This window comes from Lutra lutra, chromosome 14 (assembly GCF_902655055.1).
Source record: "Lutra lutra chromosome 14, mLutLut1.2, whole genome shotgun sequence".
Classification (NCBI taxonomy): Eukaryota; Metazoa; Chordata; class Mammalia; order Carnivora; family Mustelidae; genus Lutra; species Lutra lutra.
In genome coordinates this window covers 80160200-80186520 of record NC_062291.1, presented here as the reverse complement: position 1 = coordinate 80186520, position 26321 = coordinate 80160200, and the positions used below count along the sequence as shown (strand labels likewise).

The 26321-nt window shown below is 44.8% G+C and overlaps 1 protein-coding gene across 1 annotated transcript; it reads left to right on the top strand.

Annotated features, from left to right (window-relative positions):
- The first annotated feature begins 1471 nt into the window (after nucleotides 1–1471).
- Nucleotides 1472–22893, top strand: CUZD1 (CUB and zona pellucida like domains 1). The gene is made up of 11 exons (XM_047701838.1): nucleotides 1472–1920; nucleotides 3379–3563; nucleotides 6323–6473; nucleotides 8403–8436; nucleotides 15162–15342; nucleotides 16718–16868; nucleotides 17423–17640; nucleotides 18112–18284; nucleotides 19347–19738; nucleotides 20858–21126; nucleotides 22394–22893. The coding sequence occupies exons 2-11, from the start codon at nucleotides 3482–3484 to the stop codon at nucleotides 22567–22569; spliced, it is 1827 nt and encodes a 608-aa protein (XP_047557794.1). The 5' UTR covers nucleotides 1472–1920; nucleotides 3379–3481; the 3' UTR covers nucleotides 22570–22893.
- Nucleotides 22894–26321: the final 3428 nt, after the last annotated feature.

Here is a 26321-nt window from a genome sequence, read left to right as displayed (position 1 = left end):
AATAGTTCATTTGGCTCTTCTCCTTATGATGGCTTCATTCACTTGCCTCTAGCTGCTCTGCTATGGAAGCTTACGTTACACTGTCCTGAAGGAGAACTGTCCTCTTGGGGCAAGAACAAGCGAGTGGGACATCCCTGGGTTTAGTGACCTTATAGGATGGGGTTGAGCCTGATGGTGTCTAAAGGACATTTCAAAAAACTTGAGATTCTTCCTTCTGTCATTCTCCAAGTCTTAAGCAGATCCTCCTTTTTCGGTCACTTTCACACAGGTTGTGCTGATTCACCGAGCTGCCAGTGCCTTGAGGTGCGGACAGGCATCTCCGCTGAATGGCAAAGCCCGGGATTCTCTTGACCCGAGCAGTGGCAGTAGGACGTACTCCTCTCCACCTCCGCTCATCAGCACCCTTCTGTTCCTGATCTCTCTATGGAGGCTTGTGGACCCTTTTTTTTTTTTTTTCACAGACTCCCCATCTGTAACCGCAGCTTGTACTTTCCCTTGTTAACGAAACCCTTGTTTTGTGAGCGTCACATGTTGTACTTACTATAAAGAGTTAACTGGTAACAGGTAGTTAGATACTAGAGGGAGAAAAAGGACAATAGGAAGGAATGAAGGAAACAGCTTTTACCTCTAGGCTGATGGGGGACAAGCGCGATGAAATAAGTGGTTTCAGTTCTTCCAGCCGAAGGCTTGGCTGATGAGGACATCTTAGAACTTGAGTGGTGGAGAACTTTGCCAGAAGCAGTGTGGGAGCTGGAGCTGCTCTCACAGAGCAGCCCGTGGAATGGCTGAGAAAATCCAAGGCAGCTGAGTGTCCTCTATCCCCAGAATGAGTTTCAGGAGGCAGGTTCAAGGCTGCATCTTCCCTGGATCCTGCTCTGAGACCTTCCATCTGAAAGTGACCTCTCTCGAGTTCCTGAAGCATTTTCTCTGCCTCTCTGCCATTTGCTGCTCTGGCCTTGTCTCGGTATTCACATGCGCTTCGATTTTCTCCTTGCCAGCAAGCTCCCGTTTCCCCCGGACCTCACCTCGTGGGCAGCACAGAGCCCAGGACCCTGGAGGCCTTGTGTGAGCACGTTCTGTACAGGAATTCCGTGGCATCCCGAGGTCCGTGAAGGAGGCAGGATGGGCCAAGGACTCTTAGAGACACCCCCTCTCGTAGGCAGTAGGGACAGAGTGTAACATGTGGCTTTCAGAGTCAGATACTCTTGGTTCAAATCCAGCTCCACCTTTCACTAGCTCTGTGCCATTGGGAGAGTTTCTTAACCCCCCTGAGCCTCCTTTTTCTTTCTTTTTTTTTTTTTTTTATTTGACAGATCACAAGCAGGCAGAGAGGCAGGCAGAGAGAGAGGAGGAAGCAGGCTCCCCGAGAGAGCAGAGAGCCCGATGCGGGGCTTGATCCCAGGACTCCGAGATCATGACCTGAGCCGAAGGCAGCGGCTTAACCCACTGAGCCACCCAGGCGCCCCTGAGCCTCCTTTTTCTTGATGTAAACTGGGGGCTTGCGTAGGTGACCACGAGGATTAAACAAGCTAAAGTTTACTGACAAGCCCTGGGACCCCGTGACTGTGTGGTAAATTGCCGGCCTGAACCACTGGTCTCCCGATCACCACCCCAGGGTTCTTTGACCCCTGCTAGTCCCCCTCCCAGGAGAGTGACCACAGAGCTCTTATACCAGTGGTGGTGGCTCAGGGAGCTAGGAGGTCATCCAAAGGACACAAGGAGATGGCTTTAGTGAGGGTAGCATGGGGGTCTGTGGACACAGCTGAGGGTGAGCAGCCCTTAGTAATCAGAAGGGTCCCTACCCTGTACTCCTGCCCCCGGCTCACTCACACCAGGACACCCAGTCCCCATCTGGTACGTGGCCAGCCGCAGAGGTCTCTGAGCTGACAGGAACCGAATGGAGTGGTGCCAGGTACCTTGGTGAGTGTCCAAGCTTGTGAGCACAGCTTCCCAATGTCACAGGTGCTGGCCTTGCCACTGTGGCACTGGTATGATGCCAAATGCCTGATCTGGGGGCCTGACTGGGAACAGTCCTCCTGGGTCACAGCCCTGCCTGGGAACTCGTGTCCTAGAGCCAAGTAAGGGTTTCTGGGCTTCAGGACAGTCTGAAAAACATGGAAATTTGAGGGCATCCAGGAAGGGTTTAAAGGTAGAAATTCAATCTATAGCTATCATTATTACCTCCACAGAGCTGCTGGGAAGGTCCTTAAAATTGGCCATCATTTTCCTGCTTAAAAATCCCATTAAACTTCGAATAAAATCCAAATGTCTCATCTGACCTACAAGTACTTCACAATTGGACCATTATTTGCCTCTTCCCACCTTACAGCCCACTTCCCTCCCCTTTACTTGTATCCACTACACTGGCCTGCCTTCCCTTACTTTGTAGACATGCCCAACTGATTCCTGCCTCAGGGCCTTTGCACTTGCCCATTCTTTTGCCTAAAATGGTTCTCCTAAGTCCAGATTACAAATGAATGTCTCTCTCTTTCTGTTTGCTCAAATATCATCTTTCTCAATTTCATGCTTATACTGTATTCCCCCTGCAATCTATGCCATCACTCTCTTTCCTTATATTTGTAGTACCTCTCACTATTTGTAATTTATTTCAGTTGTTTGTTGCCTATCTCCTCCACCTAGAAGTTCCATGGGGACAGGGACCGTGTGTCTCATGTTCAATTCAAAATCCCCAGACTGTAGAATAGTAACTAACAAATATTTTTGAATAAATGAATGAGTGAAAAGAGGGCAGTCCCATAGGTTCTTGTGAGCATAAGTTCCTGATGTTACAGGTGCTGGCCTTGCCACTACAGCACTGGTGTCACCTTGGACACCAGGATTCCTTTCTGTCATCTGTAAAACAGAGTGCCTAGGGGACTTTAGTTCACTTGCTCCAGGCTCTCCAGGCATAATGGTTTGAATTCCTGGAAGTTCAACCTGGACTTGTACTTCTTTTTCCTCCCCATCCTGGGCCACCTCCTCCTGTCCCTCAGTCTCAGTACCCTGGCCAGCATCAGAGTGACCTACATGGTCCCACATTTTGCTCAGGTGTCACCTCTTTCCCCAGCTGATCCTTTGACTTTCGTCTTTAGAGAAGAGCAGTGGAGGCTCAAGATAGCAGTAGTGCTACCCACTCCATGACCTGCACAAGCAAGAGGGCCAAGGTTTGTCTCCAGGTCGGGGCTAGGAAGAATTACTCGGTGCTTACTGGGCACCGTGTGTTGGAGATCCCCTCTGAAGAGCTTTACTTGGGAACTTTCTGTCATCGTTCCAGGAGTGAATCGGGGAGAGCAAACACTCAGTGTTAGGGGTTGCTGATAAGAAATCAGTCACCAGCTGCTCCATTCTCACACGAATCTGGCCCTCACGCGGTCAAAGGGACATATACTCTGAAGTCTCCAGAAAGCCCTGAAACCAGATTCGGAGCACAGGGAGGTATAAAAGCCTGCGCGCCCTTCAGGCTGTTCTTCCCCTGACTACGATGGAGGCTGTGAGAAGGCTCGTCCTCTTGGCCCTCTTAATTGTGCCATGTTTGGCAGAGTTGAACTGGACCAAGTCTGAAGGTAAGAAAATTGAACCCGTTGTTTCCTATCAAAATAAGGAGACCTCCTTTCCAGAGGCCTCTGCTGAAAGTTTTTCAAGTTTTAATATCTGCTAATGGCCTTAATACAGGGAACATTTATTTGTATGCTCTTGATATGATTTTGAATTAGTACTAAGGCTTTTCAGGCCTATATGACAATATACATAAAAATGTAAAAGGGTAAAGAATTTTACCTAGTAATTTCACTCCTGTGAATTAAATATTTTGGAAATAATTATAAAAGTGCACACAAACACACTGCATTTACCTAATGTAAAAAGCAATATAAATTTCCTTCATTTATTCTGTAAGTTGTAAAGGTAAACAAAGGTAAATACTTTGGCGATTTCTTACAAATCGTAAGAAAGGTGCCCAGGATCCACCTTAAGAGAGAGAACAACTATCTGACATTTGTACACTATGATGGTGTTTATGTTTAAAATATATACATTGGAGCATCTTTAAAAATCTGGAAGTAGACGAGAAAAGAAAAGGTTCTGGAAGTTTCTACAACAAGGTTTTAATGGTGATTTTTTTCTGAGAGGGTGGGATTATACTTTTATGTTTTTTTTAAAGATTTATTTATTTATTTATTTGACAGAGACACAGAGAGAGAGAGGGAACACAAGCAGCAGGGCAGGGCGGGGTTGGTGGGAGAGGGAGAAGAGGCTTTCTGCGGAGCAGGGAGTCCGATGTGGGCCTCCATCGCAGTACACTGGGATCACAACCTGAGCCAAAGGCAGATGCTTAATGACTGAGCTACCCAGGGACCCTATACTTTTTAATTGTCTTTGCTTTCTGATATTTTTTACTAATAAACATAATAGTTATTGTTAGGGGAAAATAAATAAGAGACTATTGTTATAAGGACATCACCCATCACCTGCCGATGAAAAGGGAAATGAAAAGCTTTTTGTTTGTAAGTGGAGTTTTTAACTCTTTGTTGGGTTCCGTTATGAAGTATTTACTTTTCTTGTTCACATTCCATTACAGCCGCCACTGCTGCTCCTGCCCCTCGTCCTCCTCCTCCTTTTCTTTTAGTAACAGCTTTATTAGGATATAATTCATATACTATAAAATCCACTCTTCTAAAATGTAAAATTTACTGGTTTTTAGTCTTCACACAGAATTGTGCAACTGTCACCATTCTTTAATTTGAGAACATTTTCATCATCCCAAAAAGAAACTATGTACCCGTTAGCAGGTACTCCCCATTTTTCCCAATACTCTCAGCCCAAGGCAACCACTAATCTATTTTCTGTCTCTACAGATTTCCCTAATCAGGACTTTTAATACACATGAAATCCTATAATGTGCGGTCTTTTGCTCAGCGTAATATTTACAAGACTCATCCATGCCGTACCATACATTAGTACCTCATTCCTTTTCATTGCTGTATAATCCTGTGTTGTATAGATAGACCCTGTTTTACGTCTTCGTCAGTTGATGCCCATTTGGGTTGTTTCCACTTATTTGTTATTTTGGCTAGTGCTGCTATCAGTAAACATTAGTGTACACTTCTTTGTGTGAACATCTGTTTTCATTCCTTTGGAGATATGCCTAGAAGAAACTAGAAGTAGAGCTGCTGGGCTATGGTAACTCCCTGTTTCATCTTTTGAGGAATTGTCAGACCGTTTTCCCAGCAGCTGTCCCATTTTACCTTCCCATGAGCTTTGCAGGAGGATTCCAATTTCTCCACATCCTTGTCAAAACTCATTTACTTTGTGTTTTTCACTCTAGTTTTGTTTCGCATCTTTTTTTTTATAATCATTTTTTTTAAAGATTTTATTTATTTATTTGACAGAGAGATCACAAGCAGGCAGAGAGGCAGGCAGAGAGAGGAGGAAGCAGGCTCCCCGCTGAGCAGAGAGCCCGATGCGGGGCTCGATCCCAGGACTCTGAGATCATGACCTGAGCCGAAGGCAGCGGCGTAACCCACTGAGCCACCCAGGCGCCCCTTATAATCATTTTTTTAAAATTTATTTTCAGCATAACAGTATTCATTGTTTTTGTACCATACCCAGTGCTCCATGCAATCCGTGCCCTCTCGAATACCCACCAATGGTGTGAAGTCGTATTTCACTGTAGTTTTGAATTGCATTTCCCCGATGACTAATGATGTTGAGTATTTCTTCATGTGTTTATTGGCCTTTATGTGTTCTTTAGAGAAATATCTTTTTGTTGTTTCTCTATTTTTTATTGGGTTGTCTTTTAATTGTTGAGATATAAGAGTTCTTTATATATTGTAGCTATAGCTTCTTTGTAAAACCATCTTTCTTTAAGCCCTAATATAGTATTTATTTAATTAATTTTTTTAAAAAAGATTGTTTCTTCATTTGACACAGAGAAAGAGAGCACACAAGTAGGGGGAGTGGCAGGCAGATGGAGAATGAGAAGCAGCCTCCCCACTGAGCAGGGAGCCCGATGTGGGACTCAATTCCAGGACCCCGGGATCATGACCTGAGCGGAAGACAGACTCTCAACTGACTGAGCCTTCCAGGCACCCCTATAGTCTTTATTTTTTATGATCCACATATAGAGAAATCATAAATTTTTTCTCCCTAAGGGCTTTAAGACGGTGAAATCATTGGATGGTGGCTTACTTTGGAATGAACTAAATACCATCACAATTACGTGCATGCTTGTATGAATATTACCTATGGCGGGTAGAGTCCTAATTGCTGAAGGAGAAGACCGGGGCAGCTGACTTTCTTCATTGTGACCTGTGGTCTCTCCCAGGCAAATCAAGCTGCCAGGCCAGCTTGGGAGGCTCCAGCCAGTCAGATGTCCACAGGGCCCTAATCCTGCAACTCAATCCCAACGAGGACTGCACCTGGACACTAGAAAGACCGGAAAACAAGAGCATCAGAATCATCTTTTCCTATTTCCAGTAAGTAGAGTCTTTTTTTTTCCAATGAGGATGGTTGAACTCTGGCCAAAGAGGGAGTGTGTGTCAGAAAAAATCAGCTGGTCCTAGAGATAAAGGTAACTCCCATGATAACGACGACGATGAAGACAGTGGTTGATAGTACTGACCGATGATTGGGCCCCTGGCTCTGGTCACAGAGGTCCTGGAGGTCGGTGTGGTTTTCACAGGCACTGGGAGGTGGAGAACTTGTCTCAGGTCGCACAGTGAGTAGAATGACCGGCATTAGTACCCAGCTAGTCTAGTTCCAGATTCCAGGCCCTAAAACTCTAAACTTGTAGTTCCAGTCTTTGCTACGCATTCTAATCAGCAGGGACCTCCCCCAAACCCAGATGTCCAGGCTGAACATCAGAGAATTAGATCAGAATCCCCTGGGATGGGAACGAGGCCATCGGGTGTTTTTTCTTTAACTTTTCATTTTGAAATCAGTACGTACTCACAAGCACCTTCTCTAAGTGCCCGGGTCACGGCAGCAGCGTGAGGCCAAGCTGAGCACAGGGCCCTGCTCTAGGAGCCTCCCTCAGGGCTCGGGGACAACTTCCTCAGTTAAGCCTCTCAACAGCTCTCAGGGTGGATGCACTGTAATCCCCACTCGGTGCGTAAGAAATCCCAGAGAAGTCACCTCACGTGCCCAAAGTCACAGATGACTACAGGTGGGAGAGGACTGGAATCCAAGCCACCTGGCTCCAGGGCTCAAAGTCTAACCCAATCCCCGTGGTGCTAAACCTGGGGAGTCTCAGGGCAACTCGACGGAGGGTTTTGCGAAAGTGCGGTTGCTGGGCCCTGGGCCCAGATTCTGGTCCGTGGGGGGGCAGCTGGGGCCCGAGAACGGGTGTGCAGAGGTCACGAGCCCAGGGGCCCTTCCTGCCGCCCCTGCTGGTCAAGGCGCCACGCAGGGAGGCGCCAGACTGTATGCCCGGGCCGGGGAGCAGACTTCTCTGTGGCCCTGACGGAAACAGAGGGGAAGGGGGACTTCCACGTTTCCTGGACTTCTAGGGCTACCGAGAATCCTCTGCATTATTCTTGGTGTGTGGAGAGGGAGGGCACGGCGGCGCGGCAGAGGGAGGGAGGGGAGATGAGCTTTTCACACTGAGACGCTGCCTGTGTGCCGGGCCTGTGCCAGGCGCTTCCCGTTGAGACACGGGAACCCCCACAGCAGACGAAGGCTGTGACTCCCCATTTACAGAAGAGACTGAGGAAAAGAAATAGTGAATTGCTTGTGCAAGTTTCCACGGCAAGTGAGGGACTCAGGTTGGAGGGAGAACTGGGGTGTGTCCGCCCTCGTGTTTCCCTCTAGGGCACCGCGGCCCTCAGTCGGGATTCTGAGGGCGTTTGGACAGACCCTGTCAGAACGGGCAGAAAACAGTCATCCTGCTCTGCTGTGCCCGACGCAGGGCCTGGGACTGTCCTTATGAATGAGGACGTGGGGCTGTGAGGGAAGGAAGGGGCTGGGAAGAGGCGAAATCCGCTTTACCTTGAGAGAGGGGGCCGGGGAGGAAGAGCTGCTCCCCCTTTCAACAGCCTTGGATGTCCAACCTCAAGGGGAATGAATTCTAAATAAGAAGATCCCACCCCACAATTCCCACACGTGCACGAGGAACAGGAGAGATGCACGTGGAAGGCGAGTGGTCTTGGGTTCCAGACCCACCTTCCCCCACCCCTGACTTTATAGAATCGTTGGCAAAGCAGTTCAGTCCCCTGAGGCATTTCTAGATTGATGGAGTGTGGTTTGATGTTGAGGGAGGTGGGGGGTGGTTGGTCTTGGGGAGGTTGATATGAAACAGACATGCCATGCAGACAGGTGTCGGCATCCAGGGGTGCCGCTGGGAGCAGCTGACACCCTGACCCCCTGCCTGCTGGCTCATCGCCAACCGTGGCGCGTTCTGTTCACAGGCTTGATCCTGACGGAAGATGCGAAAGTGAAAACATTAAAGTTTTTTTTTTTTTTTTTTTTTTTTTTTTTTTTTTTTTTTCAGCATAACAGTATTCATTATTTTTGCACCACACCCAGTGCTCCATGCAATCCGTGCCCTCTACAATACCCACCACCTGGTGCCCCCAATCTCCCACCCCCCACCCCTTCAAAATTCTCAGATCGTTTTTCAGAGTCCATAGTCTCTCATGGTTCACCTCCCCTTCCAATTTCCCTCAACTCCCTTCTCCTCTCCAACTCCCCTTGTCCTCCATGCTATTTGTTATGCTCCACAAATAAGTGAAACCATATAATAATTGACTCTCTCTGCTTGACTTATTTCACTCAGCATAATCTCTTCCAGTCCCGTCCATGTTGCTACAAAACTTGGGGATTCATCCTTTCTTTCTTTCTTTTTTTTTTTTTTTTACAGCTTTATAAACATATATTTTTATCCCCAGAGGTACAGGTCTGCGAATCGCCAGGTTTACACACTTCACAACACTCACCATAGCACATACCCTCCCCGATATCCATAACCCCACCCCCTCTCCCAACACCCTCCCCCCATCAACCCTCAGTTTGTTTTGTGAGATTAAGAGTCACTTATGGTTTGTCTCCCTCCCAATCCCATCTTGTTTCATTTACTCTTCTCCTACCCCCTCGACCCCCCATGTTGCATCTCCTCTCCCTCATATCAAGGAGATCATATGATAGTTGTCTTTCTCCGATTGACTTATTTCGCTAAGCATGATACCCTCTAGTTCCATCCACGTCGTCGCAAATGGCAAGATTTCATTTCTTTTGATGGCTGCATAGTATTCCATTGTGTATATATACCACATCTTCTTTATCCATTCGTCTGTAGATGGACATCTAGGTTCTTTCCATAGTTTGGCTATTGTAGACATTGCTGCTATAAACATTCGGGTGCACGTGCCCCTTCGGATCACTATGTTTGTATCTTTAGGGTAAATACCCAGCAGTGCAATTGCAGGGTCATAGGGTAGTTCTATTTTCAACATTTTGAGGAACCTCCATGCTGTTTTCCAGAGTGGTTGCACCAGCTTGCATTCCCACCAACAGTGTAGGAGGGTTCCCCTTTCTCCGCATCCTCGCCAGCATCTGTCATTTCCTGACTTGTTAATTTTAGCCATTCTGACTGGTGTGAGGTGATATCTCATGGTGGTTTTGATTTGTATTTCCCTGATGCCGAGTGATATGGAGCACTTTTTCATGTGTCTGTTGGCCATCTGGATGTCTTCTTTGCAGAAATGTCTGTTCATGTCCTCTGCCCATTTCTTGATTGGATTATTTGTTCTTTGGGTGTTGAGTTTGCTAAGTTCTTTATAGATTTTGGACACTAGCCCTTTATCTGATATGTCATTTGCAAATATCTTCTCCCATTCTGTCAGTTGTCTTTTGGTTTTGTTCACTGTTTCCTTTGCTGTGCAAAAGCTTTTGATCTTGATAAAATCCCAAAAGTTCATTTTTGCCCTTGCTTCCCTTGCCTTTGGTGATGTTCCTAGGAAGATGTTGCTGCGGCTGACGTCGAAGAGGTTGCTGCCTGTGTTTTCCTCGAGGATTTTGATGGATTCCTTTCTCACATTGAGATCCTTTATCCATTTTGAGTCTATTTTCGTGTGTGGTGTAAGGAAATGATCCAATTTCATTTTTCTGCATGTGGCTGTCCAATTTTCCCAACACCATTTATTGAAGAGGCTGTCTTTGTTCCATTGGACATTCTTTCCTGCTTTGTCGAAGATGAGTTGACCATAGAGTTGAGGGTCCATTTCTGGGCTCTCTATTCTGTTCCATTGATCTATGTGTCTGTTTTTGTGCCAGTACCATGCTGTCTTGATGATGACAGCTTTGTAATAGAGCTTGAAGTCCGGAATTGTGATGCCACCAACTTTGGCTTTCTTTTTCAATATTCCTTTGGCTATTCGAGGTCTTTTCTGGTTCCATATAAATTTGAGGATTATTTGTTCCATTTCTTTGAAAAAAATGGATGGTACTTTGATAGGAATTGCATTAAATGTGTAGATTGCTTTAGGTAGCATAGACATTTTCACAATATTTATTCTTCCAATCCAGGAGCATGGAACATTTTTCCATTTCTTTGTGTCTTCCTCAATTTCTTTCATGAGTACTTTATAGTTTTCTGAGTATAGATTCTTAGTCTCTTTGGTTAGGTTTATTCCTAGGTATCTTATAGTTTTGGGTGCAATTGTAAATGGGATGGACTCCTTAATTTCTCTTTCTTCTGTCTTGTTGTTGGTGTAGAGAAATGCAACTGATTTCTGTGCATTGATTTTATATCCTGACACTTTACTGAATTCCTGTACAAGTTCTAGCAGTTTTGGAGTGGAGTCTTTTGGGTTTTCCACATAGAGTATCATATCATCTGCGAAGAGTGATAGTTTGACTTCTTCTTTGCCAATTTGGATGCCTTTAATTTCCTTTTGTTGTCTGATTGCTGAGGCTAGGACTTCTAGTACTATGTTGAATAGCAGTGGTGATAACGGACATCCCTGCCGTGTTCCTGACCTTAGCGGAAAAGCTTTCAGTTTTTCTCCATTGAGAATGATATTTGCGGTGGGTTTTTCATAGATGGCTTTGATAATATTGAGGTATGTGCCGTCTATACCTACACTTTGAAGAGTTTTGATCAGGAAGGGATGCTGTACTTTGTCAAATGCTTTTTCAGCATCTATGGAGAGTATCATATGGTTCTTGTTCTTTCTTTTATTAATGTGTTGTATCACATTGATTGATTTGCGGATGTTGAACCAGCCTTGCAGCCCTGGAATAAATCCCACTTGGTCGTGGTGAATAATCCTTTTAACGTACTGTTGAATCCTATTGGCTAGTATTTTGGCGAGAATTTTTGCATCTGTGTTCATCAAGGATATTGGTCTGTAGTTCTCTTTTTTGTTGGGATCCTTGTCTGGTTTTGGGATCAAGGTGATGCTGGCCTCATAAAATGAGTTTGGAAGTTTTCCTTCTATTGCTATTTTTTGGAACAGTTTCAGGAGAATAGGAGTTAGTTCTTCTTTAAATGTTTGGTAGAATTCCCCCGGGAAGCCGTCTGGCCCTGGGCTTTTGTTTGTTTGGAGATTTTTGATGACTGTTTCAATCTCCTTACTGGTTATGGGTCTGTTCAGGCTTTCTATTTCTTCCTGGTTCAGTTGTGGTAGTTTATATGTCTCTAGGAATGCATCCATTTCTTCCAGATTGTCAAATTTGTTGGCGTAGAGTTGCTCATAGTATGTTCTTATAATTGTCTGTATTTCTTTGGTGTTCGTTGTGATCTCTCCTCTTTCATTCATGATTTTATTTATTTGGGTCCTCTCTCTTTTCTTTTTGATAAGTCTGGCCAGGGGTTTATCAATCTTATTAATTCTTTCAAAGAACCAGCTCCTAGTTTCGTTGATTTGTTCTATTGTTTTTTTGGTTTCTATTTCATTGATTTCTGCTCTGATCTTTATGATTTCTCTTCTCCTGCTGGGTTTAGGGTTTCTTTCTTGTTCTTTCTCCAGCTCCTTTAGGTGTAGGGTTAGGTTGTGTACCTGAGACCTTTCTTGTTTCTTGAGAAAGGCTTGTACCGCTATATATTTTCCTCTCAGGACTGCCTTTGTTGTGTCCCACAGATTCTGAACTGTTGTGTTTTCATTATCATTTGTTTCCATAATTTTTTTCAATTCTTCTTTGATTTCCTGGTTGACCCATTCATTCTTTAGAAGGATGCTGTTTAGTCTCCATGTATTTGGGTTCTTTCCAAATTTCCTCTTGTTATTGAGTTCTAGCTTTAGAGCATTGTGGTCTGAAAATATGCAGGGAATGATCCCAATCTTTTGATACCGGTTGAGACTTGATTTAGGACCAAGAATGTGATCTATTCTGGAGAACGTTCCATGTGCACTAGAGAAGAATGTGTATTCTGTTGCTTTGGGATGAAATGTTCTGAATATATCTGTGATGTCCATCTGGTCCAGTGTGTCATTTAAGGCCTTGATTTCCTTGTTGATCTTTTGCTTGGATGATCTGTCCATTTCAGTGAGGGGAGTGTTAAAATCCCCTACTATTATTGTATTCTTGTCGATGTGTTTCTTTGATTTTGTTATTAATTGGTTTATATAGTTGGCTGCTCCCACGTTAGGGGCATAGATATTTAAAATTGTTAGATCTTCTTGTTGGACAGTTCCTTTGAGTATGATATAGTGTCCTTCCTCATCTCTTATTATAATCTTTGGCTTAAAATCTAATTGATCTGATATAAGGATTGCCACTCCTGCTTTCTTCTGATGTCCATTAGCATGGTAAATTCTTTTCCACCCCCTCACTTTAAACCTGGAGGTGTCTTCGGGTGTAAGATGAGTTTCTTGTAGGCAACATATAGATGGTTTTTGTTTTTTTATCCATTCTGATACCCTGTGTCTTTTGATTGGGGCATTTAGCCCATTAACATTCAGGGTAAGTATTGAGAGATATGAATTTAGTGCCATTGTATTGCCTGTAAGGTGACTGTTATTGTATATTGTCTCTGTTTCTTTCTGATCTACTACTTTGAGGGTCTCTCTTTGCTTAGAGGACCCCTTTCAATATTTCCTGTAGAGCTGGTTTGGTATTTGCAAATTCTTTCAGTTTTTGTTTGTCCTGGAAGCTTTTAATCTCTCCGTCTATTTTCAATGATAGCCTAGCTGGATATAGTATTCTTGGCTGCATGTTTTTCTCATTTAGTACTCTGAATATATCATGCCAGCTCTTTCTGGCCTGCCAGGTCTCTGTGGATAAGTCTGCTGCCAATCTAATATTTTTACCATTGTACGTTACAGACTTCTTTTCCCGGGCTGCTTTCAGGATCTTTTCTTTGTCACTAAGACTTGTCAATTTTACTATTAGGTGACGGGGTGTAGACCTATTCTTATTGATTTTGAGGGGGGTTCTCTGAACCTCCTGGATTTTGATGCTTGTTCCCTTTGCCATATTGGGGAAATTCTCTCCAATAATTCTCTCCAATATACCTTCTGCTCCCCTCTCTGTTTCCTCTTCTTCTGGAATCCCAATTATTCTAATGTTGTTTCGTCTTATGGTGTCACTTATCTCTCGAATTCTCCCCTCGTGGTCCAGTAGCTGTTTGTCCCTCTTTTGCTCAGCTTCTTTATTCTCTGTCATTTGGTCTTCTATATCGCTAATTCTTTCTTCTGCCTCATTTATCCTAGCAGTGAGAGCCTCCATTTTTGATTGCACCTCATTAATAGCTTTTTTGATTTCAACTTGGTTAGATTTTAGTTCTTTTATTTCTCCAGAAAGGGCTTTTATATCTCCCGAGAGGGTTGCTTTAATATCTTCCATGCCTTTTTCAAGCCCGGCTAGAACCTTGAGAATCATCATTCTGAACTCTATATCTGACATATTACCAATGTCTGTATTGATTAGGTCCCTAGCCTTTGGTATTGCCTCTTGTTCTTTTTTTTGTTGTGAATTTTTCCGCCTTGTCATTTTGTCCAGATAAGAGTTTATGAAGGAGCAAGTAAAATACTAAAAGGGTGGCAACAACCCCAGGAAAATATGCTTTAGCCAAATCAGAAGAGATCCTGAATTGTGAGGGGGGAGAAAGGGGATAAAAAGGGGTTCAGAAAGAAAGAAAAAAAAAAACTATTAAAAAAAAGAAAGCCGATAAAAAAAATATATAAAAAGAGGAAAAAATATATATATATTAGATAAACTATTTAAAAAACGTTAAAAAAAAGAAAACGGTAAAAGTTAAAAAAAATTTAGCAGAAGAAGAGAAAAAGAAAAAAAATTGAAAAAGAAAAAAAAATTAAATTAACTGCAAGGCTAAAAAATCATGGGGAGAAAGCCATGAGTTCCGTGCTTTGCTTTCTTCTCCTCTGGAATTCCGCCGTTCTCCTTGGTAGGTGAACTTGGTCCTGGCTGGGTTTCCCGTTGATCTTCTGGGGGAGGGGCCCGTTGTAGTGATTCTCAAGCGTCTTTGCCCCAGGCGGAGTTGCACCGCCCTTACCCGGGGCCGCGCTGAGTCATCCGCTCGGGTTCGCTTTCGGGAGCTTTTGTTCCCTGAGCGCTTTCCGTAGAGTCCGGAGGACGGGAATAAAGATGGCGGCCTCCCAGTCTCCGGCCCGGAGGAGCCGAGAGCCCGGGGCCCCACTCCTCAGTGCGCCCTCAGAGAACAGTGCCGAATGACTCTCGTCACCCTGGCCTCCGGCCGCGCTCCGAGCTGACCGAGCCTGCGACCGGTTCAAGGCAACCCTGAGCTGAGAGTCACTCCTCGGCTCTGTCTCTGCAGCCGGCTTCCCCGTTCTAATACCGGTAAGCTCTGCGACACTGAGACACCCCCGATCCTTCTGCGACCCTGCGGGACCTGAGGCCGCGCTTACCCCGCCTGGGCTTCACCCCAGTTAAGCCTCTGGAGCGATGTCCCTCAGCAGAACAGACTTTTAAAAGTCCTGATTTTGCTCCGTTGCTCCGCCGCTCGCCGGGAGCCGGCCCCTCCCCCCGCGGTCTATCTTCCCGTCGCTTTGGATTCACTTCTCCGCCAGTCCTACCTTGCAGAAAGTGGTTGATTTTCTGTTTCTGGAATTGCTGTTCTTCTTCTCTTCAATCTCCCGTTGGATTTGTAGGTGTTTGCAATCCTTAGACAAGCTATTTAGCTGATCTCCCGCCTCCCAAAGTAGTCTCAGCCTGCTACTTCTCCGCCATCTTGACTCCTCCCCAACATTAAAGTTTTTGATGGAAACTCTACCAAGGGCTCTCTGCTGGGGCAAGTCTGCAGTAAACATGACTACATTCCTGTTTTTGAATCATCCTCCAATTCATTAACGATTCAAATCCTCACTGACTCTGTAAGAATTCAAAGAAGCGTCTTCATCTTCTACTACTTCTTCTCTTTTGGCAGCTGTGAGTTTTCACTTGTGCAACCTACGCACCGACCACCTATGAGCATAGAAAGTTACACATGCTCCTGCGTGGTTTGTCATAACCTCAAGTCTGAGTTCTCCGTTTGTGAGAGCAGAGGTTTTCTAACTCGCGTGCGTGAGAATCACCCGGAGAGCTTGTGAAATCAGATCCCTGCTTCCCCCTCCCACCCCAGTGACTCTGCTTCACTGGTTCTGGGATGGAGCCCATGACTTTGCCTTTCTAACTCGCTCCCAGTGAGGCAGACGGACGGGGCTGATCAGATGGCTGCACGCCGGGGTGCACTGCGTGACAGCCCAAAGCAGACTCTCCAAGTTCGGCCTGTTTCAGAATAACCACGAGATCCCCTGAAACCCCCATTCAGGGACCGCTCCTCCCTCTCTGGTCTGGTTCAGAAGATCTGTGTTGGGGCTCGAGAACCTTCACCTTTGACAAGGTCCCCACATATCTTTGACAAAGATTAGGAAGCAAACGATGAGAAATGCTGACCTAACTCGTCAGGCAATCAGATGTTACCGTGGTTCTGCATTCCCAGCACCCAGATTCCACTACAACGCAAAGCAGAACGCTAAGAAATTCTGCAAGTGGGTTCGTGAGCAAAGCTCCACTCTGGTTTGCCTCCTGAGGCCCGGAGCCGATCGCGTCACTCTCCTCTTAAACCACGCCAATCTCGGGAGTGGAGCAGGCATGGTTTTCCGGAGACAGACCCAGGCCCCCTTTTCAGGCCTTACCTCTGGCCACTACCTGACGTGCCTCCTGTGCTTTAGCTGACCTCGACTGTCTTACGTCCCCCGAAAGAGAGCCTTTGGTGTGGCCTGCCTGTCTTTCTCTTGTCCAGCTGCTTGCTTCCCGATGGCGGGAGAGGGGGCCACCGAGCGTGGGTTCGTGTCGGCTACATCTGAGCTGACTTGGAAAGAGAGTGTAGGGTAGGGGGAGGTGAGAACCACAGGAGGAGGACTCCTGTCTGCTGAAACCGACAGTCCGAGGAGCTGCGGGAAGAAAGGACAGGCTGGCATAGCAGGTCACGAGGAGTGTTGATGAGGCTGAAAAGCGGGGCTGGAGCCAAGTAAGGAAGAGTCTCCAATGACAGTCCTGAGAGCATGATGTCATTTTCTGTGGCTTAGTCCATGCCATGGAGGGTCTCTAAAGCCGGGACAGATCTTACAGTGTCCCTTTGCCCTGGAGCAGTGGTCAGAAAATCCAGTGATAAAGGATGAAAATTTCCCAATTCGAAAGAGGACAATGGAGTGAAATTTGGGTGGGGTAGGGAATGGCTTATTCAGCTCAGTGAACAGCAGGGAAACTAAATGAAGTCTCTCTTGATTTACATTCTCGGTCACCCTCACACCCCTTTCAGCTGTTCCAGACTGTGGTGGTTACTTGGACTCCTTGGAAGCCTCTTTTACCAGCCCCAATTACCCGAACCCGCATCCTGAGCTGGCTTACTGCGTGTGGCACATACAAGTGGAGAAAGGTTACAAGATAAAACTAAACTTCAGAGACATTTTGTAAGTACTGTGGTCCATTTCTGCTGTTGGCGAAAAGCAGAGAGCCCACCTGGCAAAGGGGGAACCTGGAGAAGAGAAATTATGTGAGCCCCCTCATAGATGGGCACTTTTCATAGCATTGGTGTATAGAGAAAACACCGATACTATTACAGTGAACTAGGTTGTCTATTTTTAAAAAAATTTTTTAAAGGTTTTATTTATTTGAGAGAGAGGATGAGAGAGAGAGAGGGAGAGAGAGAGAGAGCATGAGAAGAGGGAGGATTTGAGGGAGAAGCAGACTCCTTGCCAAGCAGGGAGCCCCATGCAAGACTCGATCCCGGGACTCCAGGATCATGACCGGAGCCGAAGGCCAGTTGCTTAACCAACTGAGCCACCCAGGCGCCCTGTTTGCCTATTTTGCTGAAGATTCTGAAGTCACATCAGGGACTGGCAAAGCCCTAGGTTTGTCCTAAACCTGAGCTACCATCACAAGGAAAACTCTTTAATCACTTGACTCTGACGCTGAGAATTGAATTGGTTTGGAAAGCTTTTCACCAGAGGCCCTACTCCTCTAGCTTAGAAGTGGATGAACACTGCAGATTTGACTTCATTGCTGTCTATGACGGTCCCTCCACCTCCTCTGGCCTGATTGGACAAGTGTGTGGCCGCACGAGGCCCACCTTTGAATCCTCGTCAGACTCGTTGACCGTGGTGCTATCAACAGATTACGCCAACTCCTACCGGGGCTTCTCTGCTTCCTACACTTCCATTTATGCAGAAAATATCAACACTAGTAAGTCACATTCCTTAGCTATTTGGAGCTCTTTGAAGATTGTGTCCATAGAAACTGCTCCTTAATTCTTAGCCTACATGTGGCTATCCCTATTTGCAAGCCTGTCATAGATCCTTTGGAATATATACTCATAATCTGAACCTTGAGAAATATGTTGCTTAGTATGAGAGGAAATGAATGGTTTTATTAACTTAAAAAAGATTTCTGTAAAAAATATGAGCTGTTTTCTGCAATGCCTTGCCTAAAGGCACAACCAAAAATAATAGATTTGCAGAATCAAGTTGCAGACAAGGTCACAGTGAACCTTGTAGAAGGCGGACGAACTGCTCTGCTGGCTCAGGCTTCTGATTATGGTTTAAAGCAAAAAGGGTTTTGAGTTTTTATATTGTCTTCTGTATATACAGCTTTTCAAGATCCAAAGTTCTAGCTGCCATAAACATAATCATCCTTTTTTTTTTTTTTTCTGAACAGCATCTTTAACTTGCTCCTCTGACAAGATGAGAGCTATCATAAGTAAATCCTACCTGGAGTCACTTAAATACAGAGAGAATAACTTACACCTGAATGACCCAACTTGCAGACCGAAAATCTCAAATGTGGTGGAATTTTCTATTCCTCTTGATGGATGTGGTACGATCAAAAAGGTAAAGTGAGGCACTGAGCTGGGTTTTGTCAAATGCCAGCGGTGTGTTGGGTGATGCTGGCAATGCAGGGCTTTCTGGTGGCCTAAAGAACATGTCCCAAAGCTTTAGGGCTCAACTCATGGCAAACCTGTGGGAACATTTGCGTGCACTCACTCATTTAAACATGACTGCCAAGTCACCACATTTAGTCTCAGGGTAACTAGAGGTGGTTCTCTTTCCTGGAAGGTGAAGAACTCAGAGAACTCGTGGAAGAATGTCTGGACACCTAGATGCCGCGGGTGTCGCAGCCCAGCAGCAGTACTTGTGTGGAAACTGATTAGAGCTCACATTTAGCAAAGATCTAGTTGGATTGTTATGATCTCCTTCTTTCCCCTGTAAAGGGAGAAGGTAAAAACATGATCCTTGTTTGAAAGGTGTAGAACATAAGTTTGTGATTTGTTTTCCATTTTCTAGAACTTTAAGATCTCAAACATTTGCAACCTGTAAGTGCCTTTAGGCTGTATACCCTAAACTTGCCACTCATGTCATTAGACAACAACCTTATCAAGAAGAATGGCAACTACTGCAGAGAATGGATAAGAATAGAAGTAAATCATCATTTTCTGCTCCAAATGAACACCCGGGCCCTTATCTGTACACCCGGAGGGAAGGCATCCTGGGGAAACCTACAGCAAGACTTCTGTCTGCACACACTTGGGAAACTGCCCAGGGAGCCACCCTAATACAAAGCTACTTATGGAAGAAGCCCTTGCATTACTGGGTCTCAAGTCTTTCTAGGGGTGGAAGTTGGTGTTCAGAATTACTTTTAATATAACTGAAAAAGGTTCCAATTCTATCTTCAGGTCTTTCTAAGCCAAGCTCTATCTCTCACCTCACACCTTTTCTTCCTACCCAGAATGTTTCTTAAATAAAGCACTTTGGAGCCTTAAGAGTACCCTGATAGGAAAGCGGCTATCTTGTGATTTCAGGAAATCATGTCTCTGTCTGCAGATGTTTTTCATATCTGGGCTCTAAACGATTACCGGCCTTGCCGTACAGCGTTTGAATTCCATGTCACTGCAGGTGGAGGGTCACTCAGTCACTTACACCAACATGATCACTCTCATCCGGTCTGCCACTTCGGAAGTGATCACCCGCCAGAAGCATCTCCAGATCATTCTGAAGTGTGAAATGGAATCGAATTCTACTGTGGAGATGATGTATGTAACGGAAGATGATGTAATACAAAATCAAAGCGCCCTGGGAAAATACAACACAAGCATGGCTCTTTTTGAATCCAGTTCATTCGAAAAGCCTATACTGGAGTCACCATATTATGTGGATTTGAACGAAACTCTTTTTGTGCAAGTCAGTCTGCGCACCTCCGATCCAAATTTGGTGGTATTTCTGGATACTTGCATTGCCTCTCCCACGCCTGACTTTGCATCTCCAACCTATGACCTGATCAGGAGTGGGTACGTACTGCTGGGTGACATGCTTTGCCGAGGATTAACAGTGATTTGAATGAGGTAGTGTTGTTTGTGCATGGATCCACAATTCATCTATGCATACTGTATAATTTTTTTCTAGTACTGCTACCCTGGAATTTAGTAAATGTAATCATTTTATGAAATATAGTTACTGTGCACTAATTACAGATAAGTTAGAGCATTTCTACAACCACAGCCCATATCCCCTAGAATTTTAAGTCTATTTCCAAAATTTATTTGCTGGTAGAAACAAATTTATTTTTTGTCGAGGATGATTTATGTTTTCATTTTTACTTTTTTTCTCCACATTTTGGTTATTTTCAACAAAATCCCAGAAGAGTATTTCACTTGTTTGAACTTCAGAACAGAAGGGTAATGAAATTTATAAAGTATATGGGACATTCCTTCCTTAAAAATAAAACAAAACAAAATAGTGAAGGAGTGCTGGCTGTTGCAATCGGTAGAGCTTATGACTCTTAATCTCAAGGTTATGAGTTTAAGCCCCACATTGGGTGAGCCTACTTTAAAAAAAAATTTTTTTAAGTTTTTTTTTTTTTTAAAGGAAAGGTTTCCTTTTTTTTCTATAAGCTGATGGACTTAAACTATATCAACCATATTGATATCTTCATAGCAAGTGTCTAAGGTAAGGTGTAAGAGCTCTAATATATCTGAATTGATTTTCTAACTAACTCATGTGGACTAGAAATGTTATTGCTGGAGGGAGTTTTATTTTACCCAGGAATCAGGTCCATAGCCTTAGCTCAATACAGTCTGAGCTAAAGACACTGACTATCTTTTTTTACTATTTTTTTTCCTCTCCAAATTTTTATTTAAATTCTAGTTAGTTAGAGCATATAGGTAATATCAGCTTCAGGAGTAGATTTGAACAATTCATCACTTAACATACAATGCACCTGATCTCATCTGATCTCAGAAGCTAAGCGGGGTCAGGCCTGGTTTGTACTTGGATGGGAGACATTGTCTTTCTGGAGAAATTTTTGACCCACAGATCAGACAGTTCAAAGAAAACTTTGTATCATCTCTTTTCAATACTGAAAAGACTGAACTGGAAATTTTCTAAATGTGCCATAAATTCTGTTCTAGATGTATTCAAGATGACACTTGTATGATGTATCCGTTATCTGGACACTATGGAAGATTCCAATTTAACGCCTTTAAATTCTTGAGAAGTCTGGGCTCCGTATATCTCCAGTGTAAGATTTTGATATGTGACAGTGGGGACCATCAGTCTCGCTGCAACCAAGGCTGTGTCTCTAGAAGGAAAAGAGACCTTTCTTCGTACAAGTGGAAGACTGATTCTGTCATAGGACCTATTCGTCTGAAAAGGGATCGAAGTGCAAGTGGAAATCCAGGTAAGAAAAAAGCTATTTCGTGAACTAAGAATACCTCATGGTTCATAAAATTCTGCTCAAATGTATTCCTTCTTAAGCCTGTATAGTTTAGAGATTTATAGTATTTGTAGGAAAGCCCGTAATCAGGTAAGCACACAAGGTTAATTTTTCTTTCCGTTAGTGGATAAAATGAAAGCCATGTACATTTTAAGCATATGATGCTCTGATAATTCACCATTATTTCTGTGGCTTCTCAGGATAAATGTAATGTCCTCACTTCTAAAAACAACAGTTTCCCTTAGCTTTCTGACTTATTATAGCCACACCATGGCAGATAACAGAATCAAAAGCAATGTATTTTAATTCCTAAATGAGTTGAATCAGATGAACCAGCATCTCACACAAATCACCTTTTTGGGAAAACAAAAAGATTTTTTTCTAAAACAGAGAAAATAGCATATTTTTAACACAGCCCTGCTTCTTTTTAAAGGTTGGAAACATGAGCCCTGCCAGGTCACCGGACAGTGAATGCCCAAGGACAAGCTATGGCTGAATGGCTTCGATAGACGTAGTTACATAGTTACATGGTTACTTAATTACGTAGTTACATAGTTACATGAAAAGTGTTTATGAGAATTCATCTCATATGAAAATGATCCTGGCATAAGAGAATCTTATGACCTCTGTCTTTATTGTTATTTGAATGAATTGGGAAGGAGTAGGATTCTAGTTTGTAGCAAAATATTTCTATGACAAAAACAAAAGAGAACAAAAATTAAATCCAGTAATTTTATAAACATAGTCATTAAAAAGACAGTGCATCTATGGATATTGGGCTAGATTAGTTGAAAATTTGTGAATGAAAGTTATAGAAATATCATGCACATTAGAAGAGTACCCTTTTCCTGTTTGAAGAGAAGAAATTAGTTGTGTCTCCATAGAGCAAATGTATTTTGGGGACTTTGGGAAATAGTGACCATCAGTAGATGGACCTGCACTTCTGTTTGGTTTTGATGCTTAAATTCCACAAGTTTCTCTCCTTATGTCAGGGCAACAAAGTAGCTATTTAAATAAACAAATGTAAACACATCTTGTCTTTTAAATGAAACAGAAACATACATTAATTGAAAGAGTTGCTAGAAGTTTCTGTAGGCTGTTTTGGCATTATGTATCATAAGGTCCTTCATTGATGCCTAAGACTCGGAGGCTATGGAGAGATACCCATTTGCAAAAATTTTGTAATGCCAGGTAATACTTTAAATGATTTTTATCTGGTTTCCACTTACAGGATTTCAGGACCAAATACACAGAGAAGAAACTCAGAGTCAATCTTTTGACAGTCTGCATCTGTTTTCATTCATGGTCCTTGCTCTGAATGTTGTGATGGTGGCCGTGATCGTAGCAAGGCATTTTGTGAATCAGAGAACAGACTATAAATACGAGAAGCTTCATAATATTAACTGACCGTTCAGCCTTCAGTGAGACCCATTTTCCCAAATGCCAAAGGAAATTTCCCCTGGCTACACATTATGAATAAATTGGAGAGAGCCGCATAAAAATGACACCGTTCCTGCTGTCACTGTGGTCAGAGCTCGCTGCCTTGCAGGCGTGATTGAAGTGAACAAACATTATGTCCATGCTAAGAACGAAAGCCACCAAAATACCAGATGAATTAGAAACGTCCTTTTTCACAAGCATGAAACAGTCTCCATCAATATTAGGTGAAAAGAAGAAGGTTGTTTTTACTTAAATCTTCAGCATTAGATGTATTTGTTTCCTAGATGCAAATATGCTACCTTTTGAAATGTACACGAGGGTTACAGTTTTTGAAACTAAGTGTGACAGAGAGACTGACATCTTGTTTATTCACATGCCTCACTCTAATTCAGAGCCTCGGCATTTTACAACTTGAACACATCTCAGAGAAGGGCTCTGGAAAGAAAAAAGCTATTTCATGATCTAAGGACAGGAAAGAAGAAACTGACTATAAAAGGAGAGCCTTCTGTGTGGTTTCTAGGTTAATGAATGAAAACAATTCTCCTCCCATTTACCACCAAACACCAAAGCCAAATGTAACCCTAAAAGGAGAAGTCCGTTCTGGCTGACGCTTTCCTATCCACAGTATAGAAGTCTCCATGTGCACAAACTTACTCACACCACACATGTTGAATTCTTTGTCCTAGGAGGACAGTATAACTCGTCCCCACCATCCAACACCAACATATTTTCAGGTTCTAATACACATCCAAAGAGGCAACCACATTTCTGAATACCCAGGGACACTCCTTGACTCCCGGACACTTGGATTTGATACCACGCATGCCCAGGGAGTACACCACGAGTAAGAGCATCTCTTATCGCACGAGTTGTTAGGGGCCTGCTGGGTTTCCACCTCCAAATGAAAACAGATCTTCCCCATTTTCTTTTTAGTATTTCCACATGGATCTTCTAAGCCCTTGCCCCATGTGGCCATGTGGTCCAGTCTCCTCTGTGTTCGTCTATATGACTAAAGGGAGCTACTGCAAAGTTCTTTTCCAACCTAACGTGAAAGCACTTGAGAATGTAATGAGAACAGGCGAGTCAGATTCAGTCAAGGCAGTGTGGTCCCGGGCCCAGCGCCGACTTTCTGTCAGGAACTGCGTGAAGCTGTGTGGGTGGCCAGGCACAGCAGTGTGATACCAAGAAGACCGTTGCATAGTGTGACTTGGGAGATAGTGTAAAACTGTATCACCATGAGTCACAAACCCTTTGCAGTGGACCTACTGAGCTATACCAGCGCATCAGGGATAGAAAATAATACACAGCAGAAAGTGTTTTTCTTTAGGAGAAACGGCAGTAAAGTAAGTAAAGGTCCCAGATCTGAAGTGGGTGGCCTGGGTTTTAGTTCTTCCCCTTACCTGGTGGGTTACCTTGGCCAGGTCACCCTCAGCCTTGATTTCCACAATTTAAAATGAGGAAGGTAGCAGCTGCCCCCACCCCCAACTCGTGCTCATGAGGGTTGAATGAGGAGATGAGCTATGCTCAGGGGCTGCCTCTGTACCACTCGCTGCTGGTGATGAGTCCTCCCGGGCAGCCCCCAAGTCCTGTTTCTGAATTTGCTTCCTCGGACCACGCCTGGTACTGACCGTCGTGGGCTGGGTCCTGGGAGACAACCTCTGGTGGAGAGGTTTGTGTGCCGAAGGGTTCCTGGGGCATGGGCCTAGCCTCAAGCCCTGGCAGGGGAAGGTAAGCAGGCCTGGCAGGGGGTTGGTGAGTGGCGATGCAGGGGCAGCAAAAAGCCTGGCCAACGCCCTGCATCCTGGGCTCGGCTGGCCTGTCAGAGACGTCCCCACACTGGGGCTCGGTACCCCTGCCACATGACGCACCTCTATCCACCAGCCATTGGTTGAAGGCTGCAAACGTGGCCAAGGCAGCTGCCTTGAGCTGAGGGAATCCCCACAGAGTCTTGGGGCTGAGAGCCATCAGCCACCCACACTCCCGGCAGCCTGAACAATGGTTCTACCGGAGGGAGATATGGCTATCACACCAGAGTGGCCACCATGCTCACTTCCTAGAGGAACAGGATTTTCTGAATGTCCCACAGCATTCCACTCTGACTCTATTCTACTCTGACTCTGCTGTATTCAAGAGACATGCTTTTTTTTTTTTTTAAAGATTTTATTTATTGATTTGAGAGAGAGAGCATGAGGGAGGGTAGAGGGAGAGGGACAAGTAGACTCCACGTGGAGCAGGGAGCCTGATGCGGGGCCCGATGCCAGGACCCTGAGATCATGACCTGAGCTGAAGGCAGATGGTTAACAGACTGAGCCACCCAGGTGCCCCCAAGAGATATGTTTAACAGAGCATTTCAGCAAGGCTAAAAGCAAAACGTGCGATGGAATACCAGCATGTGCGGACAAGATGGGAGGGTCTCCTCATTTCTACAGGGCAGGGCGGAAGCCAGGCTACCTTCATGGCCTCTGCTGCCCCTCCCCCCAGGAAGGTGGCATCGCCTTGTTACCTCTGGGTCAGGGGTAGAGGTCCTGGCTCTCTACAAGGTCCCCTCTGACACCACCCCAGAGAAGTCTCAGAGGGGTGGTCTTCCTGCCTGGTGGGGTTGGAAGCCCAGCCTCCCCACCTGGTCTCCACTTGACATGGGGGTGTTGGGGAGGCCCCGGTTACTGCGCAGAGATGATAGCACCTAGGGAGGGGAGGGAAGGTGGAAGGGATCCTGGGGGCAGGAGGAAGTCTAGGCTCCCCACTTCACCTTTGTTGGCTGGGCTGAGGTAGGGCCACAGTTTTACCCATGGCTCACGATCTTGCCTGGGTACCCCTTCACCAGTCCTTTGGCTAGAGAGCGCAGGCTTCTCTTGAGGCTTTTTTCTGGGTTGCAGGTTTCTCCCTGTTGAGTGCTTTTTGATCCATAAAGCATGGCTGCTCAGCAGTGACCATGGCCTTCACACTTCAGCGTTCTCAGAATCCGCTGGAACGCTGTTGGAGAGGGCAGCTTTCTGGCTTCCGCCTGCTGAACCACACCTGGAGAAGCTCACCGGGAGCTCACTGGACACTTATTTATTTATTCTTAAAAGATCAGTCCTTTCACTCTCAACACTTTTCACAAGAGGCATTTGTTAAAAGCTATAAGATGCTAACTTTGGAAGCTGTTGGCTTCCCACTTCCTCAACGCATACGGGATAGATGCAGTTAATGGGAAGGTAAGCTTCGGAAAGGAGAAGCTCTAGCAGCTCAGAGGCCCTTGGAAAACCCCTTAATTCATCTGGGGCGCTCGTGTGAAATAGACGCCTGACACTCAGATCACGTGACTGAAGATGAAGGTGCTTGGTGACGAGTGATTCCCTTTTGACTTAAAGATGCTGCCTTCACCAGACTGACCAGCAACTACATCTCATCAACTTCTACCAGGTAGAAGCAGGGAACACCATCAAAATGCCGTCAGTATCCTATTTATCAAGATGGCTACCGATAAAGGGCACATCTGGCATGAGACTGAGATGTTCCCCTCTAGAGGCAATGTCCACCCTCGGGTCACATGTCAGATTTTCATCAGGACTTCAGGGTTAGCTCCCAGCTTCCCCCCAACTCTGCTCTCCCCTCTGGGAGCCTTGGCCATACTGTACTCTCATCTTATACATGCTATTGAATGGCAGAGATGGGAACAATTTCTTGGACTTGAGGACTCATTTTAAGTGTTGCTATTGAATACTTCTTGACAAGCA

Coding starts and splice junctions, on each gene's coding strand:
- CUZD1 (XM_047701838.1), top strand. CDS start 3,482: ATGGAGGCTGTGAGAAGGCTCGTCCTCTTGGCCCTCTTAATTGTGCCA. Junction 3,564..6,322: donor GAACTGGACCAAGTCTGAAG/GTAAGAAAATTG, acceptor GGTCTCTCCCAG/GCAAATCAAGCTGCCAGGCC. Junction 16,869..17,422: donor CTAAACTTCAGAGACATTTT/GTAAGTACTGTG, acceptor CTACTCCTCTAG/CTTAGAAGTGGATGAACACT.